This window comes from Labeo rohita, chromosome 3 (assembly GCF_022985175.1).
Source record: "Labeo rohita strain BAU-BD-2019 chromosome 3, IGBB_LRoh.1.0, whole genome shotgun sequence".
Taxonomy (NCBI): domain Eukaryota; kingdom Metazoa; phylum Chordata; class Actinopteri; order Cypriniformes; family Cyprinidae; genus Labeo; species Labeo rohita.
In genome coordinates, this window is record NC_066871.1 from 7,143,380 (window position 1) to 7,170,749 (window position 27,370).

Here is a 27,370-nt window from a genome sequence, read left to right on the forward strand (position 1 = left end):
CACGTTGTATATACTTATATGCGCTCTTGCATTACAAACAAATCTCGGTACTCAAGGGGGCGAAAGAGTTGCAGGCAAACATCTGTTACTCTTCAACGCTGTAACTTCAAGCAAGAATTTCATCTTACAGTCGCTCAGCTATGACAGTAGTTAACTTGAACTTGAAGTTTATGCTAATACTCACTGTATAGCACCCCCTTGTGACACCGCTAACAATGCAACGCTTTGCAATCATGTACTTGTGTCGACTACATTTCAGGCCTTAGTGTCTCTAAAACTCAGACGCCCAGTGAACCCAAACTAATGTAGAGTGTGCTCAGTATCTCCATGGTTGCGGTTGCCATGGCTGTGCTGTTTCTGACTCTGCTGTGTTGGTGTGCAGGAAGAGAGGCCGATTAAAACGCCAGAAGTTGAGGAGTTTAGTGATGACCTTTATGGTGATGAGAACAATGAGCTCTTGGTCTCCACAGTGACAGTTGGGCCCAATATCACAGACTATGAGGTATATGGTTTTTGTTTTCAAGCTTTTCCGAACATTTCGAGCATGTTTGAGGCGATAACACTGACTGTGTGCTGTTGTTTTCTGAATTCATAGATCTTGGATTATGATGACTTTAAAAACGACTCGAACAGCTTGGAACAGGAATATGAGGAATATGAGGTTTATGAGGACCGATTTGACCCTGCGCAGAGAGAGAAGCCAGTGACATGGGATGGAGAGGTACAGATTCAGATGGATTCATGGGATTCATGGGATGGATTCAGATATCTGAATCCAAAATATGAAAAAGCAATGTTTGCTCAAAGGCACAATATGCAAGATTTTGTGATAAAAAATATCCAAAAACCACTAGAACAGTGTTATATATTTTGCTGACTTGTGTACTTACATTATCCCAAATGTTTGAATCCTGAAAAATAGCGATTTTAACTAGTAGTCAGTCCCTTGTCATTGTTTCACCTGCCAACAACGTCATACGCTCTCAATTTTTGGTTTTATTTTGTAGAAAACATGGAAACACCAAGGATGCTTTAATATGTTGTGCGTTTTATTAGACAGGTGATGAATGCACAGAGTAGCATTATAACAGAACTTTCAACACACTCAAATGTATCTAGTATAATAAAACAGTGCTGCTTTACCCCATATACGCATGACCAGAAAGAGCGGAAGCGGTTGACTGTGGCATAATAAAAGCTCAGCTTCTTTCGAGCCGTATTTCGCGCTCGTCTCTCATTAGCAGTCGATGATTTTTACTGCCTGAGGCCCGTCGGATTGCATCGGCTGTGGGAATGAAAACAAGAACTCCCATGATTCCACACTCAATCACAACGTCAAACTACGCCTTTGTTTCTTTGTTTGTCTTGAATAGGCGAGAACTGAGAAATTATGGAAGCTAAAAGTCATTGTTTTAATTCAGTTAATATTTCTGTTAGTATTTAAATTTGTAAATAGATGTCCACTTTCCATTAGCTAGCTAGGTTATTTATTTATGCTTACTTAATGACTTGAAAAAATTGCAAAAAGTAATCTTTATTTTATTGAAATAGTGCTGTCAAACGATTAATCATGATTAAGCGCATCCAAAATAAAAGTTTTTGTTTACATAATATATGTGTGTAATGTTATTAATGTAATTTATTATGTAAATATAAATAAACTCACATACAGTATATGTTTTGAAAATATTTACATGTATATATTTGTATTCATAGAATTAATGTTCTATAAATATATTTAATATATAAACTATATATTTTTCTTAAATATATCCATGCATGTGTGTGAATTTATATATACATAATAAATACACACAGTACACACATATATATTATGAAAAAAAAACTTTTATTTTGGAGCAGTTAATCATGATTAATTGTGATTAATCTTTTGACAGCACTAATATGTAACTTTTTAAATAAATGTCCACTTTCCATAAGTTAATTTTTTATTTAAATATTTTAATTCTTAAATAAATGTTTATGTACTATTAGCTTATTTGTTTTTGGCGTAGTATGAAAACTGGTTTCAATAATCAATTAATTACACTGAAAGTTATAAACTACTTTATTGAAAATTATCGTAACCATTTCGATCTCAACAGATGTGTCCAAAATCTCATCTTTCACCTGTTCTTTCTGTTACAGGGCAGGCAATTTGAGAAAGGACAGAAGGGAGAGCAGGCTGTTGTTGAACCAGTGAGTGCTGGAGTGTGAAGCTGCACACACACACACACACACACACATACTGTACACACACTGATTTATGTTGGTTAATGCAATCTAATTCTAATCTCCTTGTGTATACACTAACTAGGGCACATATTTTCAAGGACCTCCTGGCCCACCAGGACCACAAGTAAGTCATAATACTATTGAGATTTACAGTAATAAAACAGAGTTTTTGAGAATAATTTGGAAAAACATAGGAAAAAAAATTGACAGCCTTTAAGTGATCAAAGAGTTCTTGAAGTGGTCCAGCATGTTTTCATAGAAAACAATGTGTGTGTCTGTTTATTCCCCAGGGTCTTCCAGGAATTCCTGGCATCACAGGCCCCCTGGGACCCAGTGGAGACCCAGGTGATATGGTAAGTGTCCTCATAATCACCTGACCCACGTGACCCGGCATGAACCTCGAGTCTAGGACACACAGGACACATCCGGGGGATCGGGGGGGGGGGATGATTGGACTCGTGCAGATGGAACAAACCTCATCGATGACTCAGAGCCCCTCAAAGGGACCACCAACCTCTATCGAGACCTTAGGCTTTAGGGAGCCATGACTCATCTGATAGTTTGACCTAATTTATGCTGGACAGTGTGTCTGTTCTTGTAGCGTGACTCACTCTTTACACACGATCCCTTAGCAGGGGAAGACAGACTGCAGACTTCCAACTGCAGTAAAGAGTCTGAATTCATCATTTACCTCTGACAGTATGGATGAAGATAGATTATTCTTTTGTCTCTGCTCAGTTTAGCGCCTCTGGCCGGTTGTGAATCAACTTCTCTGGGGTGTCAGCTTCACAAAAGCATTGAGTTTTAGTAAAAACATCACACTAGGCTGAGAAAGCACGTTCGCTTGAGATGTAAGCTCCTCTTGGCCTCGTATATCTGTAGAGGTCTTATAACAATGACTGAAAGGCAAAGGAAAATATTCCAGCTGCAGGTTTTATCTTTTCTTTTGAAGGTTGAAGTTCTGTGTTGTTGGCAGAGGACTGGTGATTGACAGCTTTGATTAGCTGAGCTCTTAAATGTTTTACACAAGGCAAATGAGCACAGCAGGCTTTGATACAGGCAACACGTTAAAAAAGAAAAATCATTAGGTGTTAGACTGCGTTCAGAAAACAAGCTAGTGGATAGGGAATAAACACAGAATGCTGTTGCTCATGCAATTGTTTTGTCAAGTAAGTATTGCTGAACCAATCGTGCACGCATGCATGTAGAGAAATGCTCCATCAGTGAATTAAGCTAATTGTCTCTCCTCCCACAAGGGTCCTGAGGGACGTCCAGGGCTGCCTGGCGCTGATGGGATACCGGGTCCTCCAGGCACTTTGCTTATGTTGCCCGTAAGATGAAGTCATTTCTTCAGTAACACATTTAAACCACTTGCATCTCATTAGCAGGAGTTGTTTGCTAGAGGAAAATAATTAAAATTTTACATGACAAAGCATGAGGCCTGGGTCTCAGTAGCATGTTTTGGCCACATGGTGGAGCTGTGATATAATCTGACTTAATGGCATCCAGTATATTTCCATTTATTTGTGTGCTAAACATGTTAAAATATATATTTAATAGTGAGTTATTTCATGTACATGAATTATTTAGGAAGTAATCTCTTTTTTGCACTCAGTTCCAGTATGGAGGAGACTCTCAGAAGGGTCCTACAATATCTGCTCAAGAGGCACAGGCTCAAGCCATCTTACAACAGACCAAAGTAAGACACCCAAACTGTCTTTGGCACTTACATCTGTGCCCATTATTCATTTACCATGACTGTATAATCAATGGGGTTTGCTAAGGCTACACCAAAAATCAGATGTGTGATATTTTGCTCTGGAGGAGATAAAATAGGTGGAAGAATCCAATAAATATGCAGTGAAGGACCCAATCCATATTATTTTGGTTAACTTAAAAATGCACTTTATATAGTTTTATACAGTTCATGTCTTTTATGCACCAAGGCTGCAATAATCATGCAATCAATATGATCAAATATACAGTAAAATAGAGCAAATGAGTACATATTTTGAATATTATTAAAGTATTGTAAAATATTATTATACTGTCAAATACTTGTTTTTTTATTGTATATTCTATAACCATTAATGCAACTTATTCCTGTGAGGGTAAACCTGAAATTTCAGCATCATTACTCCAGTTTTCAGTGTCACATGATCCATCAGAAATCATTCTAACATGCTGGATTTGCTGGTCAAAAAACTAATTTATTAGTTTTTAAAATAATTTATTATTATCATTGTTGATAGCAGTTTTGATGAATAGGAAGTTCAAATGAAAATTTATTTGAAATAGATTTTTTTGTTAACAATTTAAATACCTTTACTATCACTTTTAATAAACCAGTGCATGTTTGCCGAATAAAAGTATTTATACTTTATTTTTTATTTAAAAAAAAACATACTGACCAAAAACTTTTGAACTGTAGTGTAGTTGTTTTATTCAAATAAAAATGTTAATATGACTGAATTACATTCATTAGGTGTAAATCATTTATTTATTATATATACTTTAAGCAATGGCTTCCTAAGCAAACAACACTTTGGTTTTATTTATTTATTTTTTTGTTGTTGTTGATTTATTTTTTTACAGTGCACCAACACAAAATATGCTCAAAACTGTTGGCAACATCTTACAATACCCTAGCAGCACTCAAAATCTCCTGAGAAATTATAAATATGTTCATTTTGTGTTATATTACATGTTGTTATACTGCATTATTTAAATAAGTAGTTGTTTTTAATCTATGCTCAGTTTAAAGCCAGGTTTGAAGTCACTTTTGAATTACGGACAGTATGGAAATGTTATAAATTTAGTACAAATGCAGGTTAAGGATGAGCAGTAACGTCTTCTGTTTGTTTTTATTTTGCTTTGCTTCTAGCTATCATTGAAGGGCCCTCCAGGTCCATTAGGTCTCACAGGGAGGCCAGGCCCAGTGGTAAGAAATATTTGTAAATTCTTTTCCAGTTTATCTCAGATTTTTTTTAGCACAGTCTGTTTTATTGGGTTCAGTAGATACTTTCTGTCTTTGAAAATATATATTTGTTCCAGGGTCTTCCAGGTCCCAGTGGACTAAAAGGGGACAGTGGAGAGGCAGGGCCTCCGGTGAGGACATGTCCTTTTATATTCCCTCTTTACATTCAGGAGGCTTTAAAATCATCCCTTAGTCTGTTTCTTATTCCTCTCTTTTAAGGGGCCACGTGGGTTGCCAGGTCCTGCTGGTATTAATGGGAAACCAGGGAAGAGGGTAAGGCTGAACATCTCACACGCAGTGTAAAAAAAAAATCAATGGAAGAGTGATCAAAGTTCAAGTCTGATCCATTTAATTAACCTCATCATGAATATGAATTGGGCGATAACAGTTTCTATATTGATGTGCTGTGTTTTTTGCTTCATGAATATTGCATAAAGCAGTGCACGGCGGTGCACAGAATATGATGACGAAGTGGTATTCTGTGTTTCACCTTGCAGGGTCGATCGGGGGCAGATGGAGGTCGAGGGGCTCCTGGAGAGACAGGAGCAAAGGTGATTCACCATATAGTCCCATTAGAACAGGCCGTGCACAGTAATAAGGGCCGTGGCTGTATTCCACCACATATATTGGTTTCCTCTGTAATTTGAGATTCTTCTCTGTGTTTACACATCTGACTTTAACCTATGATAATTAGGCAGTCGCTACTACTATTGCTCATACTTAGGTTATGCTAAATATTAAACCTCAGTACATATCTCATTTTAAAAGTGCAGGAAGCAAGAAACTCCTTAGCAACTGCATAGCAATGCCCTGGCAACCAACCACAGAAAAGTTCTGCAGGGATTGTGTATTTTTGTAGGCCAATACAAAAGTTACCTTTGCTTTGGCTTTGGATTATTGTAAAACATTAGCTCTGTGATCAACAAAAGTTAATGATTCCTATGCATTTTATTGATCAAGATCATCTTAACATTTGAACGCAACTTACATAAGCCTGATATACAGTCACATGGCTTTATTGTACCATCACTAAGCTTTGCACAACTCTAGCTAGAAGCAGGATTAGTTTACTTCCAAAATAAATATTTCCTGATAATTTACTCACCCCCATGTCATCCAAGATGTTCATGTCTTTCTTTTTTCAGTCAAAAAGAAATTAAGGTTTTTGAGGAAAACATTCCAGTGGACTTCAGTGGGGATCAACATGTTGAAGGTCCAATTTGCAGTTTCAATACAGCTTTAAAGGGCTCTACACGGCCCCAGCCGAGGAATAAGGATCTTACATAGTGAAACGATCTGTCATATTAAAAAAAAATTAAATAAAAATGTATATACTTTTTAACCATAAATGCTCGTCTTGTACTAGCTCGTTTTCATGGATTACAGGCAAGACAAACATTTGTGTGTAAAAAGTATATACATTTTTATTTTAATTTTTTAAGGCAGATTGTTTTGCTAGATAAGACCCTTATTCCACATTTGGGATCGTGTAGAGCCCTTTGAAGCTGCACTGAAACTGCAGTTTGGACCTTCAACTCACTGGCTCCCACTGAAATCCACTATATGGAAAAAATCCTGAAATGTTTTAATTTGTTTTTGACTGAAGAAAGAAAGACATCAACATGACATGGATGACACTGGGGTTTGAGTAAATTATCAGTAATATTTTTTATTCTGGAAGTGAACTAACCCTTTAAATCTTTATTTAAAAGCTGCAAGTTGGAAGGTTTGAGTTAGAATAGTTCATAATAGTTATAAACTATTATAAACTGTTATAAACACAATAAAAATGGACCAGTGAGTAGACAAGTCTTCCTATTTGGTGTGATGTTTAATGTTCTCGACAACTTCTGTACTCTCATTTAACCACTTTAGCCATTTTAGCTAGAAGCAGATGTTCATGTCTTTATTTCTTCAGTCATAAAGAAATTATGTTTTTTGAAGAAAACATTCTGGGATTTCTCTACATAAAGTGGACTTCTGTGGTGCCCGCGAGTTTGAACTTCCAAAATGCAGTTTAAATGCAGCTTCAAAGGGCTCTAAACAATCCCAGCCAAGGAAGAAGAGTCTTATCTAGCGAAACGATTGGCTATTTTCTTTTTAACCTCAAATGCTCATCTTGTCTCTGTGTGAACTCTGTGTATTCCAGTTCAAGACAGTTAGGGTATGTCGAAAAACTCCCATCTCATTTTCTTCTCCAACTTCAAAACTGTCCTACATTGCTGTTTCACATTTTTTGTAAAGGGCGTTTAATCTTCTTTGCATGTTCACTTTGTAAACACTGGGTCAGAACTTCTGCAGCGATGTAGGCCAATTTTGAAGTTGGAGAATAGGTTATTTTATGAAAAAAATGTACAATTTTTATACTTTTTAACCTCAAATTCTCATCTTGTCTAGCTCTGCGCATGCATACTCTGTGCACTCTGGTTCAATACAGTTAGCGTATGTCGAAAAACTCTCATCTCATTTTCTCTCCCAACTTCAAAATCGTTCTACATCGCTGCAGAAGTACCGACTCAGTGTTTACAAAGTGAACATGCAAAAAAGATCAAACACCCTTTACAAAAAAAGGTAAAACAGCGAAGTAGGATGATTTTGAAGTTGGAGGAGAAAATGAGATGGGTGTTTTTGAACATACCCTAACTGTATTGAACCAGAGGGCACAGAGTATGCATGTGCATTGCAAAGAGCTAGACAAGACAAGCATTTGTGGTTAAAAAGTGTATAAAATAACCGATCATTTACTAGATAAGACTCTTCTTCCTCTGCTGGGAAGTAGAGTCCTTTGAAGCTGCAATTAAACTGCGTTTTGTAAGTTCAAACTCGTGGGCACCAATGAGGTCCACCATATGAAGAAAATTCCTAATATTTTTTCCTCAAAAAACATACTTTCTTTACGACTGAAGAAAGAAAGACACGAACATCTTGGATGACAAGGGGTGAGTAAATTGAAATGTTTTGTCCTTTAAAGTATTTTATGTAGAATAAACATGAAAATATTTTGAGCTTGTGTGAGCCACAAACTTTATTTCAGGCATTTAACCAAAAACCTAATACAAAAACCCACTAACTTGGGGCTGATATAAGCAGAATTTTCTGGATTTTAGGACTCATTCCCACAGCTCTCTATATATTGGCGAGTTCTGCATGGGCAACCACCACAGATATCCAGTTACTATGTGTGATTAGCTTGTATGTCTATGTACTCAAATTGTAGGTTCAGCTGCCAGAGCTAAACGGGAACACCGGAAACTTTAATTTGACCCTAATAGTTCTGGTCATTGACGGAACCGTTTGCTATTGGGAGCTGTGTTTTATTGTGTGTGCTGACAATAGCAAGCATTCAGCCCTGTCCAGCTGCAGGACCCGTCAGTAAATAAATCACGCAGAGCTATTTAGCACAACAGCAGCGTGTTTGATGAGGAAGTGTGAGGTGCTCCCGCAGCTCTCCGAGTCCCAGCACCGGATGCGGGCTGAGAATCGCAGCAGATGGGAAGGTTCCTCTGAGGCGGCCTGTCAAACCCTGCCACATGCCACACACACCTCTGCCCCATAGTCACAGCTCGCGCCTGTGCGCTCGTGTGTTCGAAGCAAAGCATATGACATTGTGAAAGAACACGAGTTCTGTTTAGCTAATGAAGTGTGCTGCTGGAGTGCGTGCTTGAAAAGGCTGTTTGTCCATCTTGCTCATGGATCTCTGTCTTTTTTGCAGGGTGACAGGGGCTTTGATGGACTACCTGGTCTTCCAGGAGACAAAGGACATAGAGTGCGTATAGAGAACACCAAATTGCTTAATCAAATCACACAGTCTGTTTACTGCTCAGTCAGGAGTGGCTCTTAGATGTGTCTAAACGCTCCGCTTCACTTTATTAGATCTAATTTAGAATTCATATTGTGTGCCGTATCTCAAATGTGAACATTTTTCAGGGAGACAGAGGAAAACCTGGACCCCAAGGTCCACCCGGAGAGCCTGGTCATAAGGTAATACCAATTCGCCTTTCCTTCAATCCTGCTTTTCGGAGCTTTGTGGAACCCCCTAAATGAGTCTTTTATCAGATTACTAATAATCCGTTTAAAGATCCCCTGCACTGCCCCAGGTGTGTACTCACAAATCGCATGAAAGAGACAAGCCGTGCACTGTGTGGGATGTTCTCATTATGCAAAGTTGAAAAATGTATGCAGCAGCGATTCACATTGATCACAGCTTTCAAGAATGGGAATATTTTTGCATACATAACCCTTCTGACATCCCTCCTCAAAGACTAAAGGCTGCATCTTGTTTTTTTCTACCACAATGAAGATGTTGGCAAACTTGCCTGAACTGTTGATTGACATTTCCTATTACAGGGTTCGGATGGACCTGTTGGACCAAGAGGGCAACCGGGAGAACCTGTAAGTGACATGACCCAACCCACAAACAGATACACAGGCACATGGGCGCATAAACACACACACGTCTCTGACATCCCATGGGCAGCCCCGTGTTCCTGCTTGGCACAGGCTGATTAACGGTGGCTCAAGCGCCATTTAAGTCTCGGCAGGTGAGCTGTGATCCATTGGGGCTCCGGCTGTTTAAATGGATCACCCAGAGTAGTAAGGGACTTGAGCACCATTACAGTGCAGTGCCTGGCGAGAGACAGAGATGCTGTGGAGATAAATGCGGGGATGGAGATAGATGAGCTGGGAGATTGGTGAAGGGAAGAGATGAAATCCTGGCCTGCATGATTATATTTCCATATCAATCACCTCCCTGGAGATCACAGATGTGGCTCTGGAACAGGTGGCTTGGCCGGTGTACAAAGACCAAGACTGACAAAAACAAAACACACACACACACACACACACACACACACACACATACTAGAGGAAAGATGAGTTTTACACACGTTCATATACACATCAGCACAGATGTGCATAAACACCCTTGTACATACTTACTGTGATATACTGTTCGATCATTAACACACTTGACCTTCATAACGTTAATGGGAGTTTTTGATGAGTTTCTGATTGTTTTTCTTTACAGGGGCTAAGAGGACTTGTGGGGCCAAGAGGGCCACCTGGTCCACCTGGGCAGCAGGTAAGACAAATGCCCCTCTGTCATATTTACATAATGGCTAGTTTTCATGCACAACTTGAATAGAGGTGCTTAAGATGTTTAACTGCTGCAGTTATGTGAAACAAAACCTTGTGTTTTGCTTTTAGGGAATTCAAGGCGTTGATGGTGTTCAAGGGGCAAAGGGCAACTTGGTGGGTCTGCTATGAAGTTTTCAATGCATGTATTACACAATGTCTGCAGACATATAAATTCCAGAGGGAGGTTAAGTATGGTTGTTCAAAATAACATGTCAGATATAACCACTGAGATATAACCCGTAGGGTCTGTTGCACTGGCAGACAGGGTAACAGATCCCTTGAGAACTGTAGAGCAAAGTTACCTCAAGCCTGCATCTTATCAACTGACATAAGCTGCTGTTAAGTCATGCTGGAATGATAGTATTTACAAGATGATTGCAAATGAATGACACCACAATGGTTTAATTACCAATGGGAACATTTCCTTGAGACCCAATTTTCAGAGTTGGGGGCTGGTCAATTAAAGAATCACAGGGGAAGCTAATTGATATTGGTTATAATTAAAGAAGTGTTCCTGGGTTAAAAACAACTTAAGCTTTATTGACAACATCTGTGGCTTACCACAGAAAATTTGGACTCCTTCCACAGTTTAAAAAAAAAAAAAAAAAAAAAATGTGTTGACAGAAATGCACTTACAATGAAAGTATATGGATATGTTGGCCATTACCCATATGGATGAGTCTTAGTGTGCAAGACTCAACATATTATTTGTTGTTTTTACAAACTGTGGGTTGAATTTTCATCGTGAATGATGACGGTATATTTTAATTTGTATGCACTTTGAATACTGTTGATTAAAATCAGCTATAAAGCCTGACAGAAAATACTACTCATTTAGCCAGTTTATGAGATGACAGCCCTGCACAACAAAACTATATTTCCCATCGTTCTCAGTGACAGCTGGAGAGAGCTAAAACCTAGTTAAAGCACCAATAATGCACATCCTTTGCCCTTGATTCTGTGGTACTAGAGCAACAAATAAACACAAAATAGCCCACCATGTCCATTTTAAATAACTTGAATGCACTTAGTCGTGATTAGACTTGCAAACTAAGTAGAAACTTCCTAGGAGGACTTGAAGGCAGTCAAAGTCCTAAAAGAACGTCTTTACAAAATGATGATTTTTTTTTTATCATGCAAAACTGATGATTTTTTCACCATTTTACAGGGACCATCTGGTGAACCTGGACCTCCAGGTCAACAGGGGAACCCAGGCGTACAGGTATACATTTATGTACATTCCAGTATTGCTAAATGCAACACGTTCTCACTCCCAACTCGTCACATACTGACGCTAGGTCAGGATGCTCAAGGTATTTTTCACCATGCAGTGTCCTCCATTGTTTTCAACTGTTTGTCTTAAGTTAATGGCTTGCATGCATTTGTAAAAAATAGAAATAATTTTATATACATTTATACCTTTATTGGAGTACCTAACCCCAGCCCTACCTTAAACCTACCCACATCTAAACAAATATAACACACATAACAGGCAAATATAAATACAGTCGCATGTATTTATTGCAAAAACTGACCATAACCAAGCAGTTTAAAAGCATTACAAACAAGCTGTGTTGCATTCCAAGTCTTCTGGAGCCATATGATGTCTTTTTGTGAAGGAAAGAGTAAAACATAAGGTTTTAATTGCTGAAAATGATCCTGCTTCATTAAAGAAGTTCACTTCCAGAACAAAAAAATTTACAGATAATATACTCACCCCTTTGTCATCCAAGGTGTTCATGTCTTTCTTTCTTCAGTCGTAAAGAAATTATGTTTTTGAGGAAAACATTTCAGGATTTCTCTCCATATAGTGGACATCTGTGGAGCCCTGGAGTTTGAACTTCCAAAATGCAGTTTAAATGCGGCTTCAAAGGACTCTAAATGATCCCAGCCAAGAAGAAGGGTCTTATCTAGCAAAACCATTGGTTATTTTCTAAAAAAAGAATACAATTTACATACTTTTTAACCTCAAACGCTCATCTAGGTCTGCCTGAACTCTGTTTTTTCTGGTTCAATACAGTTAGGGTATGTTGAAAAACTCACATGTCATTTTCTCCTCCATCTTTAAAATCGCCCTACATCACTGTTTTACCATTTTTTGGTAAGGGGAGTTTGACCTTCTTTGCACGTTCACTTTGTAAACACTGGGTCGGTACTTCTGCAGCAATTTAGGATGATTTTGAAATTGGAGGAGAAAATTAGATGGGAGTTTTTCGACATACCCTAACTGTCTTGAACCGGAAAAAACAGAGTTCACGCAGACCTAGACAAGACAAGCATTTGAAGTTAAAAAGTACATAAATTGTAATTTTTTTTTAGAAAATAACAAATCGTTTCTTTAGATAAGAACCTTATTCCTTGGCTGGGATCATGTAGAGCCCCTTGAAACTGCATTTAAACTACATTTTGGAAGTTCAAACTCAGGGGCACCATATAAGTCCACTATATGGAAAGGAATCCTAAAATATTTTCCTCAAATGATTAAAGAAATTTCTCTTTACGTCCATTACTCTCACAAAACCTGGAATATGAATATTTTTTTAATAAATGATGACTGTAGCTGTATCTGCCTGTTTTATCTGTTTTGTTGACAAATGGTAGGTTTAGGGGCAGGGGTTGGGTTACGTGCTCATAAATGTGTAAATAGGTTAATATAAATAAAACTGTTGTGACTGTTTACATAGAAAAATCACACCCCAACATATATGCAATAATGGCAACATTATTACCCAATATATAATTTAATCATGACAATAAAATTCTCAGTGCTTTTCGCATTGGCATATTGACGCCAAGGGTTTCTTATTTAAACCAATGAAAGACCCTGCACGCCAAAAAATGACACTAAAGGGGTACCCTGTGTGTCAGAAAGTGACGCCAAATGGTCCTGACCAAGCATCAATATGAGACAAGTTGGGAGTGAGAATGTGTTGCTTAATGAAGCCACACCAGCAGTGCAAATATGTACTGTTAGAATGCATTTGAATAAAGAATTATGTTCTCTTTCAGGGCTTCCCTGGTCCACAGGGGCCTATAGGCCTTCCAGGAGAGAAGGTAAACTCTAGTCTTGCTTTATTTTAGTTTTAAAGTACTGACCCTTGACCTCTTAGTAGATGAGCATTTGAAAAGAAGCGTTGAGTGTGGGCGAGCGAGCATCTTAGTGTGTGTGCTTGTATTCAGATTTCCATGTGAAGCTAGACAGATAATCAATAGTGAAACTTGATGCACACACGCACACACAACTTCTCTCAAATGTGCCTAAGCATATTATAGATATTGATTGTCGTTAACAAGCTGGGCATGCTGGGTACAAAGAAGGTTTTGGTTTGTGGTTTGGTTCAGAGGATTCAATATTGAGCGTTTGTTTGTTTGTGTGTGTGTGTGTATGTGTTTTTTTTTTTTTTTCAAACAGGGCCCTGAGGGCAAACCTGGAATGCAGGGCCTACCTGGGATTGATGGTCCTCCAGTAAGTACTGTTCTCCAAACCTGTCATAGGACTGAATTTTAATTAGTTTTATTTATTAAGTATCTCTACCAGCCAGCAGGGGACACTATGGTGCGTACGGACACATGCGCATTGGCTACCACAAACATTTGCAATAAATCTTCACAGCATAATTTTCATGCACAGAATGCTGAAAAAGCGATGATGCAGAGTCCTTAGTCCAAGCCTGGCCTTTTGTGTTGGCTCATTAGCTCTCTCACAGAAACAGGATGTCCCCTAATCAGCCTGCTGTCATGCTAACACCTGGTTATCCTGTTCAAATCACAGGGTCATCCTGGAAGAGAGGGACCCCCTGGGGAGAAGGGACACCAGGTGGGTTACAATCACACACACACATACACATTACTGCTCCACTGACCTGAATAAGCGGTGAAAATTTGAAGAGGAAACAGAGAGAGCCAAGAGGCACCACGCAGAAAAGCGCTGCCCTGTTCGTGGTCCCCTCTGTCTGAAGCCTTTTGTTATAGGCGCTCCAGCTGCAGTTGCTAAATTATCACCGTTCACAAAGCATAACGGCGTGCTTTTATGCGTGCGCTATCGCAGTAATTGCACACTTGAATCAAGCCATCGCCATTGTGTGGTCATTGTTTCGTTTTCACCAATGTACCCTTGAACTGTGTCATCATCGGCGAGCGTTCGTGCTAACGTATTGTCGTCGGCACACATAGTTTAATCGCAGATAAATGTCTTGGTATTGTTAGTGCAGTGCTTTCCCCTTCACTGCTTGAACACTAAACAGACATTGTTTCTTTCTCTATTCAGGGTTTATCTGGAGCACAAGGGCCGGTTGGATATCCCGGGCCCCGCGGAGTCAAGGTGAGCAGTTTTGAGGTCGCAGCTTGTGCGGTTAGCTCCAAAGACACTCAAAGACATTCGGTCTAGGATAGCGGACTTTTGATTGACAGTCGGACTGTGGGTGAATGGCAGACAACTGGCTCAGGTAAACCAGTTTAATTCTCCCCGGAAAAACCTTGACAGTGCGCAGCACTCATGATGGACAGTCGAAAACGCAACAAGGAGGAAAACGAAACCTGTCCGGGCTTGTTTGTGTGGATGTGTGTGATGCCTTCAGCATGTGGTCAAGGAATAAAAAATGGATTTATCCTGCTAGCACATAAATCTGCTCTGAAGGTGTCATCCAGATTATTATCGTCTGTGTCTATATTCTGTCACTATGGTGTTTTTATTTGTTGCTGTATGTCTTACCTCAGAGCATTTTGCAAGGCCTGACTTTTATTACTTAAAACAGCCAGTGCTGGTATTCATGTCAAGACATCCTGTCTGAGATTCTGCCTTTCAGGTGAACGTTCCCTACCTGGATTTTGGAGATGTGCAGAGATCCCTGCGGCACACACTGATACATTTTGTTCTTTTCTAACAGGGCGCAGACGGGGTGAGGGGACTCAAGGGTAGCAAGGGGGAGAAGGTATGAGAAAAAACATAATCCACTTGTTTTCTTATAACAAAGCCAAGGGAAGAGAAGACACATTCAGTTATCAGTCTAGTGATAAAGCACAGTGCTTTACTGATAGTGGCATCACATGATGTATGATTTTCTCGGCTGTTTTTTGAGTGTGTCATGCTGTACTTCTGTGTGGAGGAATTTCAAGGTATTTCTGGCTAGTTGAATTCTTTTTGTCTGTTGCAGGGTGAAGATGGTTTCCCAGGGGCCAAGGGTGACATGGGCATCAAAGGAGACAGAGTGAGTCTGATTCCAAACATCACTGTTATTGCTTATTTTTCAGTGCCTTAAGTATTAAACTACAGTGAATAGTGTGGTATTCTATTTGGTTAATTCATACTACATACATTTGGAAAAGGTAATTTGGCATTCCTTGTAACCATGAGCCTTCTCCAGTCTCACCAGTAGGAAAATAACAGGACAAATTTGCGAATGTGCATGATAGGGATGGGCAATATCTTATCGTTTGCGATATACCGGTAAAAATTTTCCCCACAATAAGAATTAGTCTTTCATAGATAATAACGATAAAGTCTAGTATTATGTGTGCAATTTTGCATGTGTATGAACCTGTTTACGAACCTGTTGTCCAACAAAGATATCAGTTATTGACATGCTTTTTCTCTAAATTAACTTCATAACATAGTGTTTGAAATAAACTTTTGTGATCAGCCATGGTTTCATATCACAGAATGAGGCTGAAATCATACTATTTTATAGTATTATAAAAGCTATGTTGATTAGCCTTGCATTATAAATATACTTTATCCTTATAAAAATACCCAAGATTGCTTGTAGAACACAGACAACAATATATGGTAGCTATCATATGTTTTATTGTCAAGTTAAAATTTCTCTATCTGCATTTTATTCAGCGACAGCGATCCCTGGATTAGAGATTTCCTGGAGCGTCGTCAGTACTATTACTTCTGCTATATCACCCATCCCTAGTGCACGAGCGCTGATAATTGTTGTCATGTAGTTAAATTATTGTTAAAAAGTAAAAAAAGCAAAAAAGAGTTAATTATTGTTTGCCTTACAAAATGTCCTTTAGACGATGGTATAAATGATTATCTGTCTGTATTGTTTTCAAAAAGTATAATATACTACAGTATATTACAGTATTAATACAGTTTACTATAGTAAAAACTTAATTTTACTACAATTGACCCTTCGCAAACAGCTTGACTGACAGGCGATCTGACCAATCATAACACAGAATCCGCGTTTCTGTCCGACAAACAAATCAGACAGGAGAATAGATTACCTTTGGTGGACTTAAAATCGACATCTTTCTGCAGTTGAAATAAAACACTGATGTTCATTAAAGGTTTTCCATGCTTTAAGTAAAGAGGAAAAAAGGATCAGTGTACGTGTCATTGATTTAATAAGGCAATACAGTGATCTGTCACAACACATTAAAGAGCCATAAAACCATATTTATTGTTTGAATTTATAAAAAATGACAACATTTTAAAGCTGAGACATTTGTTTTATACCAGAAGTAACCTGCTCTGTCTTGTCTGTCGGTGTGTTGTCAGCTTCCTCTTTTTTCCGCAATGTATTTTTCACTATGTGAGAACATGATGTGTAGTGTGAGAGCGGCATTGTTTGTCGGACATAGCAGCAGTAACTAGGGAGGGCAGGTTTGTGCGAAGGGTCAATTATAAACTCACTATAGGTCATACTAGAGTGTAAAGTGTAGTAAGTACTGTAATATCCCTGTACTACAGTGTACTACAATTTACTACAGTTGACTATAGTAAATTAAAGCAATAAGCCACAAGAAGCCGTGGTTTACAGTGAATTTACAACAGCTAAGGGGCATCGTTAGCCTAAAAGCCCCTTAGCTGTTATAAATTCACTATAAACCATGGCTTCACAGGGCTTATTGCTTTTATAAAATGGTTATTCCATATATGTAGTAAGGTTTCACAAAATAAAACTGAGCAAATAAAATGTAATGATGTAAATAAAAACAGTATTTTTCCACCAAACAGTGTAGTTCCTCAGAAACAGTTGTGGTTGCAACAAAGTGGTTGTCAAGCAACACACAAAATTAAATGAAGATGTATGTTTGTCTGTCACTCCCATAGTTTTGAATGGGGAAACATGCAACGCTCACTATGGTCGCGAAGCCCCGTCTTTGGAATAAATGAGCCAATCGCTAATCTGTAAAGTCAGCACATCACTGTAGCTGCCGTTAGAAGTCCCGGTTGCTATAGAAACAGTCAGCGTTCTGAGACGTGCGCATGTGCACTGGCTGATCTTGCCTGAGAAATAAGCTTTTTTTAGTGCTATTGGAGCATAAGGAACAACATTTATGAGGCAGTTGTTGTCAGATTTCATTGGTGATTTCAAATATGAAGTTTAATCGTAAACTTGGTGAACAGTTTTGGAGAATTTGATGTTTCCCAATTCAAAGAGATAGGAGCAGCACTTGCCTGCCCGAGAGACGTTTCAAAGTTGGCCGCCCAGTGAAATGACTTGTCTTAAAGGGAGCTTTGAATGCGGCTCAACCAATCAGAATCTGTTTTATAAACTAAAGTTTACTACAGTATTTACTACTGTTTATGAACTCACTATAGTTATTACCACAGTATGATGTAGTATAAGTTAACAAAGTGTAGAAAATACTATAATATACTACAGTATACTTTAATCTACTACAGCTTACTATAGTACAGTACTATTTTTTTATGTGGGGTCAAACACTGTGCTATTGACACAAGTTACACTTCATATTGTGCAGCTTGTTGAGGAAAGGTATTTTGGCAAAAACACAAAAAGGCGGTAACCACTCAGTTTATTCAGAAAATGTCAGAATGTATATTTATAGATGGCATATATTGTAGCTTTAATAGTTGTGTGTGTGCATGCTCAGGGTGATAATGGAGCTCCTGGAAGTCGTGGTGAAGATGGACCAGAGGGGCCGAAGGGTCAGTCAGGTCCCTTGGGAGAGCCTGGACCTGCAGGCATTGCTGGAGAAAAGGTAATTGCTGCTTCTATACCAACAGTCTAATGGGCTTACTTTCCAATTATTTTTGTTTGCCTTTATTTTCCTGACTTTTCGTTCCATGTGTAGGGCAAACTTGGTGTTCCAGGATTGCCTGGATATCCCGGCAGGCAAGGCTCTAAGGTAAAGCATTATTGTTGAAATAACAATAACCTGATTTTTTTTTTTTAACTGAAATCTAAAAGCCGCAGGTTTCAGTCATGGTATATTAATATTTCAATATTACATTTTACTGAGGATGATTAATGGGCATTTAGAGGCTGTTTTATTAATAGCTTATCTGAAACTACAATTATTATTTGGCTTATTTATGGTAATGGGACTTCAGAGGTTAATTTGTGGTTAATTAAATGTAGAGGTTGATTAATGAATGGAATGTGGTAATTGATTAACCTTCGCATCGGTCCACAGGGATCAGTGGGCTTTCCTGGAACAGCTGGGGTGGAAGGAGAGAAAGGAAAGAGGGTAAGAGGCCGGTGCCATGGCACAATGTCCGAGGGACTACATTAATGTGTGTGTGCTCATTTTTTATATGCTTTCTTTACAGGGTTCTGCTGGACAGCCTGGTCCTGATGGTGAAAGAGGTCCAAATGTAAGTCTTAAACATGGTAATGAAATCTAAAGCCTCTGCTGTTTTACTACAAACACATACAAGGATTATTGAGGAAACAGTCAGTAAAAATTGATTGAACAATTGCTTTAATCATGCTTTCTTTATGAGCATATTTGTGTGTTTGGTTCCTCTTGTTTGTAGGGTTCACGTGGGGGAAGAGGAGCAAGAGGACCGACAGGAAAGCCTGGAGCCAAGGTAAGAAATCTATTCGTCCTCATCGAGTCTCTTTTAAAGGGATAGTTCACCCAAAAAATGAAAATTCTGTCAATAATTACTCATCCTCATGTCTTCCAAACCCGTAAGACCTTCATTCATCTTCCACAAATCAAGAATTTTCTGATGAAATCCGAGAACTTACTGACCTTGCAAAGACAGCAACGGTATTACCACAATCAAGGCCCAAAAAGGAAGTAAGGACATTGTTAAAATAGTCCACATGACATTAGTGGTTCAACCATAATATTATGAAGCTATGAGAATTAATTTGTGTTCCGAAGATGAACAAAGATCTTACGGGGTTTGAAACAACATGAGGGTGCATAATCAATGACAAAATTTTTGTGTGAACTATCCCTTCAATAGGTGGTACTGTATGTGTTTAAATTCATGTGACATCCCTCTCTTTGTCTTATGCTCAGGGCTCATCTGGTCATGATGGCCCACAAGGTGCCGTAGGAGAGAGAGTATGTGTTATCTATTACAATTCTCCTCATATTACACGGTCAATCTACCAGACTAATATGAGATTTCACATTTCTTTTCATTGCTGGAGATAAATGAATAACAGTGTTTCTTACGCTCTGCTTCAGGGCCCTCAAGGTCCACAAGGACACGATGGAGAGGCCGGGCCAAGGGGACCAAATGTAAGTGACCAGTAAAGAAAGAAAACTCTTTGGAAGAATGAAAGGATATCTCCAACTTTTTTCGTCCTTTCTTTTCAGGGCCCTCCAGGAAAGGATGGGTTGCCAGGTCACCCCGGCCAACGGGGAGAGCCAGTGAGTCAGTTCATATTTTAAAAAGAATAGTTTCAGAGAAAGGTAACCATGGTCATGTCCCAAATGGTGTGATTGATGTGGATTTGTGACACGTTTGATGTGACTTGTGAGCACCCTTCTGAATCCTTAAATGACAACTAAGCAAAGACCCTGAAACCACAGTATGTCACACTTGTCATTTAATTACTCACAGGTGTTTTTAAGAGCCACAGTTTGCCCTCATTGCTGGTGTAGACTTCACAGCAAACTACCACCCGACATTTTATGCAGGATCACATCACCAAAGTCTGGGCTTAGGACAGCATTAGGAACAGAGGGATGCGTACAGTTGTGGACCTCAGCATGTTGTCCCGGACGAAGCCCCCCTTAGTAGAAATCACGTTCTGGGGCATGGGGTGTTCCCTCTTTGTAGAAATCATGATCGATTCACCTAAGTAGAAATTGTGTGGGTTGTGCACTGCCTAAATATGATCTTGGGCTTTAAAATAATTCCCATAACTAGATGGACAGAATAGTAATTCGTTGTTTTATAAACAGTGGGAAAAACATTTTTTCATTCAAGTTTTTTCATACAGGGATTTCAAGGAAAAACTGGTCCCCCTGGGCCTGCTGGAGTGGTTGGCCCACAGGTAAGTCGATCACACAGGCTTTGATGAACAATGCCTTCCTGCTTTATAGTCTTCGTTCAGTTCCATTAAGCTATGCAACATTTATGAATGTTTGATCTGATCTAATAAAGCTGTCTCACTTATCTTCTACTCCAGGGAAAAAGTGGGGAGACTGGCCCCACTGGTGACAGGGGCCACCCAGGTGCCCCAGGACCCCCTGGAGAGCAAGGTCTGCCAGGAGTCACAGGCAAAGAGGGGGCCAAGGTTAGATATTAGCATTGAAATCATCATCGGCACGTAACACACCAAACACATTAATCTAGTTATAAGTTACATTGCTCATTACACTCCATATGTTTCTGCTCATTCAATATGAATAAAGCTCCCAGCATGGCTCAGTGCCTATAAAGAGTGATGGATGACTCCTAATGAGTGAGAGAGTTGTGGAAACAGAGATCTATCTTTCTGTGTTCTCTGGTCTCCAGGGAGATCCAGGCCCTGCAGGGCTGCCCGGGAAGAGTGGTCCTGCTGGGCGCCGTGGATTCAGAGGAGAAAGAGGCTTACCTGGCACTCCGGTAACGTACCTCAGCACATCTGAGAGAATATCTTCTTATAATCCCTGCTGTGATGGCTGCTGCCTTTACATAAGCGACAACTGTTTCAATATTGAAGAAGGCTTTTTACAAATAGGCAGATGGCGATGGCATATATCTCATTTATACTGTCTTACATTTACTGTTTAATAGGGTACTGCTGGTCTGAAGGGTGGGGAGGGCCCCCCTGGTGTTGCAGGACCAACTGTAAGTGATTTTTCCATTGTCCTATACCTTTGTGTTTTCCTCAATATACTTCACCTAGCTAAAATGTTGCATTCCTCTGTCTGTACAGGGTGCCACAGGAGAAAGAGGACCTGCTGGACCTGCAGGTGCCATTGGTCAGCCTGGTCGTACGGGAGGTGTCGGCCCCCCTGGGCCAATGGGAGAGAAGGGCGAGCCAGTGAGTGTCGACAGGACATTTTACTCTGTGGAATGAGAAGATTTACTACTGTGCTAGAATAGCTTCAGAAGTAATTACCAATTACCTCTGTTCCTCTTCAGGGTGAGAAAGGTTCAATTGGTCCTGCCGGGCGAGATGGAGAACAAGGGCCTGTGGGATTACCTGGTCCTGCAGGTTCGCCTGGTCCACCTGGAGAGGACGGAGATAAGGTACACCTTCGACTACTTTTTTCAGCAGATGCACATGCTTGTGCTCATGCTGGTTGTTATTTATTGGCATGAGTATTTTTTTCAGGGGGAGACAGGAGGACCGGGGCAGAAAGGCAGCAAAGGAGACAAGGGAGAGGGGGTTAGTATCTCAATCTTGTCATAAGTGCTGAATATTACATGAACTTTTATTAGAGGTATGCAACACCATATCTCTGTATTTTATCTCAAAGGGTCCCCCAGGGCCGCCTGGGAGCCAAGGACCTCCTGGACAGCCAGGATCAACGGTATGTATGAGTGTTGTGTGTGACCCAATGTGAGGGTGATGATGCTTGGCATTCTGTGTGTGTTCACAGTCCAGTGCTGATGTCTCTTTCAGGGTCTGGATGGAGAGCCAGGGCCCCGGGGACAGCAAGGAATGTACGGCCCTAAAGGAGACGAAGGTCCTCGAGGTTTTAAAGGGGCGACTGGACCACCAGGGTTGCAGGTACCGCATGTGCCACATACATATGACTCATGACTCTAAATGAAAACCAAACCAATGAAATTAAATTTGGGTTTAAAAAACTAAAAAACAAAATCAATAACAGAAGGGAATTTTTGCAAACAGACTGCCATTTTAAACCTGCATCCCTGAGCTGTTACATATTGAGCATTCTGTCAGTTCCAGATGTCCTTATCTATTGACTGCATGCATGAATGCACTGTTTGCAAAATCTTAGTTCATCTTCATCCAGATGGGACACAGTTTTCACAGTTCATTGAGGGGGTTAATCCACCTCAATTCTAAAACTGTATGGCTCTAAATATAAATGTGTTTATTTAGGGAATGCCAGGACCCCCTGGAGAGAAGGGAGAGAGTGGCAATGTTGGAACTCTGGTAAGATGTGCATATCATAAACTCCTCATATGAATACTTTGGCACTAGAATCAGATTTTAGTCTCTGTAATACCTCTAAATGCTAGATATTGCATGCTGGAAGTCTGGGAAAATTGAATTGATAATTGTCACTCTGTTAGTTCTTGAGTTGGATTTTTTTTAATTGAATTTGCCAGATCCCACAGGAGGATTATTTGGATTTGAACTGACTGTAGTTGAGTTAAAGTGTTCTTCCACCCTAGTCTATGAAATAGTCATAGGTCATTCTACGGAAATGTCAATTTTTCTGTTCCTAGCCTTTACAGAAATATTACACTTGAAAAACACTTTAAGGTTACAATTTCTTTATATTTTAAAATGAAACAATATGTTATTTAAACAGTTACTTGAGCCATTAATGTGGCAGTATTTATTTTTAAATTAATTTATGGAATTCCAAGCACCACAAAACCGCTTATCCCCACAGCCATGTACAGAGGGAAAGTGCTTTATTTTGAGGTCAAAAACAGGTTTTTCTACCATTTAAAATGCAATAATATATTCATAACTATCAATATATGATGAAAATGCCATATAAAAAAAAATAAGTAAATAAATGCTGAATAAATATTATAAAAAATATATAATAATAGTAGTGGTCCCCTGGAGTTGTGTCTTGGGTGTTACCATTTAACAAAAACATTTATTTTGAAATAAAAATCACACTGATGACATCACTTGACTAGCTTCTTTCTATTCCTAAGATCTATGAAAAAAGCCCATGTTAAGTCCACTGTCTCTTTTTAGTTATCAGAAATGTTCTCATTTATCTCATGATTTCATATGAAGCTTTTAGTTGAAGTCACTGGTGTGACCTACTTTATTGTCAGGGAATTACTGAATAAAACTAGAATACAAATGGATTAAACTACTTAATTTAGTGAGTATATCATGACTGACAACATGTGGTTTGATGTCATTGTTTGACAGCTGTCTTTTGCAATGTCTAGTAGTTTAAATAGCCTCTGAGTTAGTGTAAATAGCCTCTGCCAACTAGGCGGGCTATCTGCACTTAGTGTAAATAGACACTCTGTTTTTTTTTTCTAATCATTTTAATTCTACCTTTAGTTTAGTTTGGTTGTAATTCTGCCTCCCATGCCTCCATTGCACTCAGGGGTGGCGAACTCCGGTCCTGGAGAGCCACATCCCTGCAGAGTTCAGCCCCAACCATAAAAAAAACTCACTTGCTTGTAGCTTCTTAGAGACCCATCAGACCTTGATTAGCTTGTTCAGGTGTGTTTGATTAGGGTTGAAGCAAAACTCTGCAGGGCTGCGGCTCTCCAGGACCGACATTCGCCACCCCTGCGATCTCAAAATTGTTCATGAAGGAGCAATCGTGCGCTCGAGTGTCATATTAAGTCAGTCCAACGTTCCAAACCTTCACAGCAATTCTCTTAACAGGACTGTGTGTGTAGGATGACAGTCAGTAGAGAGCTATAATACGGTGAAAGATGAGGAAACCGTGAGAGAAGCCGTGTGAGACTGGGGCATCATTCATGTGTGTGAGTGTATAAGTGTCAGGCCCGTGTGAGCCGAGAGTGACAGAAGAGAGAGAGTGATGCTGGTTCTGAAGTGGAAGGCAGCGTGACAGCTGCTAATCAGATTACCGTGAGCCTGGGCTGTCTAATGAGCGCACTCCTTTGTGACAGTCTTCTCGCGGCTCCGTCAACCATGAAGGAATGCAAAACACGATTCTCAACGGTTCCACACACTTGCACGATTAGATGAAGTGCATCAAAACTGGGCAAAAACAAAGCCACAAGACCTCAATGGGAACATCTCATCCGTGAGTGAATGCCGTGGATCATGGGATTTCCAGGCCCTAATGCATAGCCACAGAATTTCCCGTTTTCCCTGTACCAGTTTGTGTTAAGCCTCTGTGATGGATTCTGGAGTGTGGGGTATTGTATATTTTCAAGACTACACATTCAGCCATGGTGTTGATCCTCGCTGTAGTCTATCCAGCTGGATGACTCGCACTGCACTAATATCTCTCGGTGGAGACCGCGTGCGGCGTGCTAGCAATGGTTTTGGCCAGTTTGATTAATGGCTCATGTTCCGCCCTCCGCAGCAATAAGAGGTATGCCTCAGGAGTTGAGAATTCATGCAGTGTAACCAGAGAATGGAGAAGTGAGATGGTCCTCATTAAAACCCAGACGCAGCACACAGAGAGGAAATCAGCCCGCCCGTAATAGCCTGTCACCACCATGTCAGAGATGTACGAAAAAACCACCTCTCTGACACGGAGAAAGGTGCTGATTGTACAAAAAGAGGTGGAGAGAGAGTGAAAGAGAGAGTATGTGTCTAATGATATGTGGAAAATGCTTAATCTTTCTGCTTCTCATCAGGGCCCTCCAGGACAACATGGCCCGCGTGGCCCTCAGGGACCCATTGGAGGAGAAGTAAGTGTCTTTGTATTTTCCTTCCTGTCTATCAGCCTGCTGTGCTGTAGGGTTCAAGTGCAGGACAGTTACATTAGCGCTGATTAGGGGTTGTTGTCCAGTACTGCTGAGACATAATGAGGAGCCTTCGTTTCATGACGCCAAAGAACCAGTCCTGTGTATCAACACTCTGCCGTACCGCAGATGAAACCCCCCCAGGCTGTTATGAGGTCACATGCGCCACCTCATTTCTCTTTCCTCGGTCTTTCATCCTCCCCATATCTCTTTCTGCCCACCCTCTGCTGATTTTGAGCGTTAAATTATTAACCAGAAGTGGGATATGATCCTTCTGCAAGAGTTATATTTACTTCTCTATGAATGATTAAGGAATATTAGACTATCATCCCTGAGAGAGAGTTATATTTACCTCTATTAATGGCCGCCTTTGAACATCTCCCATGTGTTAATAATTGAAAAGTGAGAGAACAAAGGCAGACGCGGCAGTGACCCGTACGCCGGCACTCTCACAGAGCTGGAGAGGAGGAGCGTTGTGCACCGGGGCTCATATGAAAAGCGGCCTGTATACATGCGCTGGTCGTCAATTTGGCTTCATGTGTGCACCTCACTTAAAGGCACTCAGCAGAGAGACTCCAGAGACCAGGGCAGCCACTTCAGTTTAGACTCATCCGAGATATTCATACTCAGCCACTGCAGCCATAAACGCCTCAGCCAGGAGGAAGCCGAACAATATGGCGTTTTAGCTTAATAAAATATGATTGCATATACACAGAGACCATGCTTGGTAGTCCGTAATCTCATCACTGTAATGTCAACAGTCTGCAAGTAGAGGAGACAGCCTTGCATGCATTATGTATGAAACTAACTCAGTTTTGTTCTGTGTGGCAAGGGTCCTCAGGGCATGCCGGGCGGAGTGGGCCAGCCAGGAATAGTGGGAGAAAAGGTAGGCCTCTCTCTCACCACGTGGATATGTACAAGTGTTTTCGTGATTTATGGGAGAGGTTGTGTTTATTTGTTGGAGGGTGCTGCCTCTGTAACTACGTAAACATGTTAAGCCTAAGTATGATGGATGGTCGCTTTCTTTCTTTTTGCTTTCTTCTCTTTGTTGGTCTCTTTTGCTCTCTGTCTAGGGTGAGGATGGAGAAGCAGGGAATCCAGGAACTGTGGGCGAAACTGGTCCACCTGTAAGTAATTTCTACCGGTTACCTCTTTTTTCATTGGTCTTCGATCCCCCATTTATCACTAACCACCAGGTTGCTTTAATGTCAAGGGAGACAAAGGTGAAGTGGGTGAGAAGGGTGATACTGGCCCCCCCGGGGCATCAGGACCCCCAGGAGTCAGAGGCACACCTGGATCAGATGGACCCAAAGGACACCCTGTGAGTAACTATTCACATAGTTAAAACTTGCAGAATATTTTCACTCTGACACCATCCATTTTCCTCAAAAGGGTCCCCTTGGATTTCCTGGAGACGCGGGACCCTCTGGAGAGCCAGGTGCTAATGTAAGTGCAGCAACACCTGCATCAATTCAAGCTTTGAGATGGTAAATTCACATGGTGATTTGAATATAATTTTGGTTGTAGGGTATTGATGGTGGTCTTGGAGCTAAAGGGGATAATGGCGAACCTGGTAAAGCCGTAAGTGGAGTTTTCAAGCACTTAGAGATATCGAAGTAATGATACATTTGAGAAACTATTCCAAATAAACATTCTGTTTTGAACAGGGACCACCAGGAGCCTCAGGAGAGCCTGGCCCTCCAGGGCCACCTGGACGGAGGGTAGGTTTTGATTGTGTACTGAATGATTCCCATACTGTCAAAAACTCTGTAATCTAATCACTAGTCTCCTTCTACACAGGGCCATGTAGGTCCTGAGGGAAAAGAAGGGAAACAGGGGAGAAAGGGGGCAAAGGTAAGTCTTCATCTTCATGTCAACTCTTCTATGTAGCATGTACTGATTTTAACACAAGGACAACTGTCATTGTTATCTTCTTCAGGGTTCTGCTGGTGCCGAGGGTCCACTGGGAAAAACAGGGCCTGTCGGACCACAGGGACACCCCGGTAACCTTGGTCCAGAGGGTTTGCGTGGGATTCCAGGCTCTGCTGTGAGTTTAAGCATATCTTTGTTATAGTACATCAATCTGCTATAGATAACAGATATCGAAGAACGTGACTTACTGATCTCTCTGACCGCTTCATCTGTCTTGAACTTACAACTCTGCCTGGTCTTTTTCAGGGAGAGCAAGGGTTAAATGGGCCCCCAGGGCAAACAGGACCCCCAGGACCCATGGTAAGGTTTTCATC

General features: G+C 40.4%; 1 protein-coding gene across 2 annotated transcripts in view; it reads left to right on the forward strand.

Annotated features, from left to right (window-relative positions):
- col5a3a (collagen, type V, alpha 3a) overlaps positions 1-27,370 on the forward strand; it is a 67,484-nt gene that overhangs the window by 28,481 nt on the left and 11,633 nt on the right. For both annotated transcript variants that reach the window (XM_051106469.1, XM_051106470.1), the window contains 51 exons: positions 383-502; positions 596-721; positions 2,149-2,199; positions 2,318-2,359; positions 2,526-2,588; positions 3,492-3,566; positions 3,851-3,934; positions 5,120-5,176; positions 5,290-5,343; positions 5,432-5,485; positions 5,710-5,763; positions 8,925-8,978; positions 9,140-9,193; positions 9,560-9,604; positions 10,239-10,292; positions 10,418-10,462; positions 11,517-11,570; positions 13,358-13,402; positions 13,761-13,814; positions 14,121-14,165; positions 14,616-14,669; positions 15,235-15,279; positions 15,502-15,555; positions 18,200-18,307; positions 18,401-18,454; positions 18,743-18,796; positions 18,879-18,923; positions 19,086-19,139; positions 19,583-19,627; positions 19,754-19,807; positions 19,886-19,939; positions 20,515-20,568; positions 20,704-20,811; positions 21,033-21,122; positions 21,294-21,347; positions 21,436-21,543; positions 21,645-21,752; positions 21,838-21,891; positions 21,983-22,036; positions 22,129-22,236; positions 22,576-22,629; positions 25,017-25,070; positions 25,957-26,010; positions 26,198-26,251; positions 26,338-26,445; positions 26,517-26,570; positions 26,652-26,705; positions 26,792-26,845; positions 26,925-26,978; positions 27,064-27,171; positions 27,303-27,356. In XM_051106469.1, coding sequence (XP_050962426.1) covers positions 383-502; positions 596-721; positions 2,149-2,199; positions 2,318-2,359; positions 2,526-2,588; positions 3,492-3,566; positions 3,851-3,934; positions 5,120-5,176; positions 5,290-5,343; positions 5,432-5,485; positions 5,710-5,763; positions 8,925-8,978; positions 9,140-9,193; positions 9,560-9,604; positions 10,239-10,292; positions 10,418-10,462; positions 11,517-11,570; positions 13,358-13,402; positions 13,761-13,814; positions 14,121-14,165; positions 14,616-14,669; positions 15,235-15,279; positions 15,502-15,555; positions 18,200-18,307; positions 18,401-18,454; positions 18,743-18,796; positions 18,879-18,923; positions 19,086-19,139; positions 19,583-19,627; positions 19,754-19,807; positions 19,886-19,939; positions 20,515-20,568; positions 20,704-20,811; positions 21,033-21,122; positions 21,294-21,347; positions 21,436-21,543; positions 21,645-21,752; positions 21,838-21,891; positions 21,983-22,036; positions 22,129-22,236; positions 22,576-22,629; positions 25,017-25,070; positions 25,957-26,010; positions 26,198-26,251; positions 26,338-26,445; positions 26,517-26,570; positions 26,652-26,705; positions 26,792-26,845; positions 26,925-26,978; positions 27,064-27,171; positions 27,303-27,356 — 3,291 coding nt within the window. The remainder of the gene's footprint in view (positions 1-382; positions 503-595; positions 722-2,148; positions 2,200-2,317; positions 2,360-2,525; positions 2,589-3,491; positions 3,567-3,850; positions 3,935-5,119; positions 5,177-5,289; positions 5,344-5,431; positions 5,486-5,709; positions 5,764-8,924; positions 8,979-9,139; positions 9,194-9,559; positions 9,605-10,238; positions 10,293-10,417; positions 10,463-11,516; positions 11,571-13,357; positions 13,403-13,760; positions 13,815-14,120; positions 14,166-14,615; positions 14,670-15,234; positions 15,280-15,501; positions 15,556-18,199; positions 18,308-18,400; positions 18,455-18,742; positions 18,797-18,878; positions 18,924-19,085; positions 19,140-19,582; positions 19,628-19,753; positions 19,808-19,885; positions 19,940-20,514; positions 20,569-20,703; positions 20,812-21,032; positions 21,123-21,293; positions 21,348-21,435; positions 21,544-21,644; positions 21,753-21,837; positions 21,892-21,982; positions 22,037-22,128; positions 22,237-22,575; positions 22,630-25,016; positions 25,071-25,956; positions 26,011-26,197; positions 26,252-26,337; positions 26,446-26,516; positions 26,571-26,651; positions 26,706-26,791; positions 26,846-26,924; positions 26,979-27,063; positions 27,172-27,302; positions 27,357-27,370) is intronic.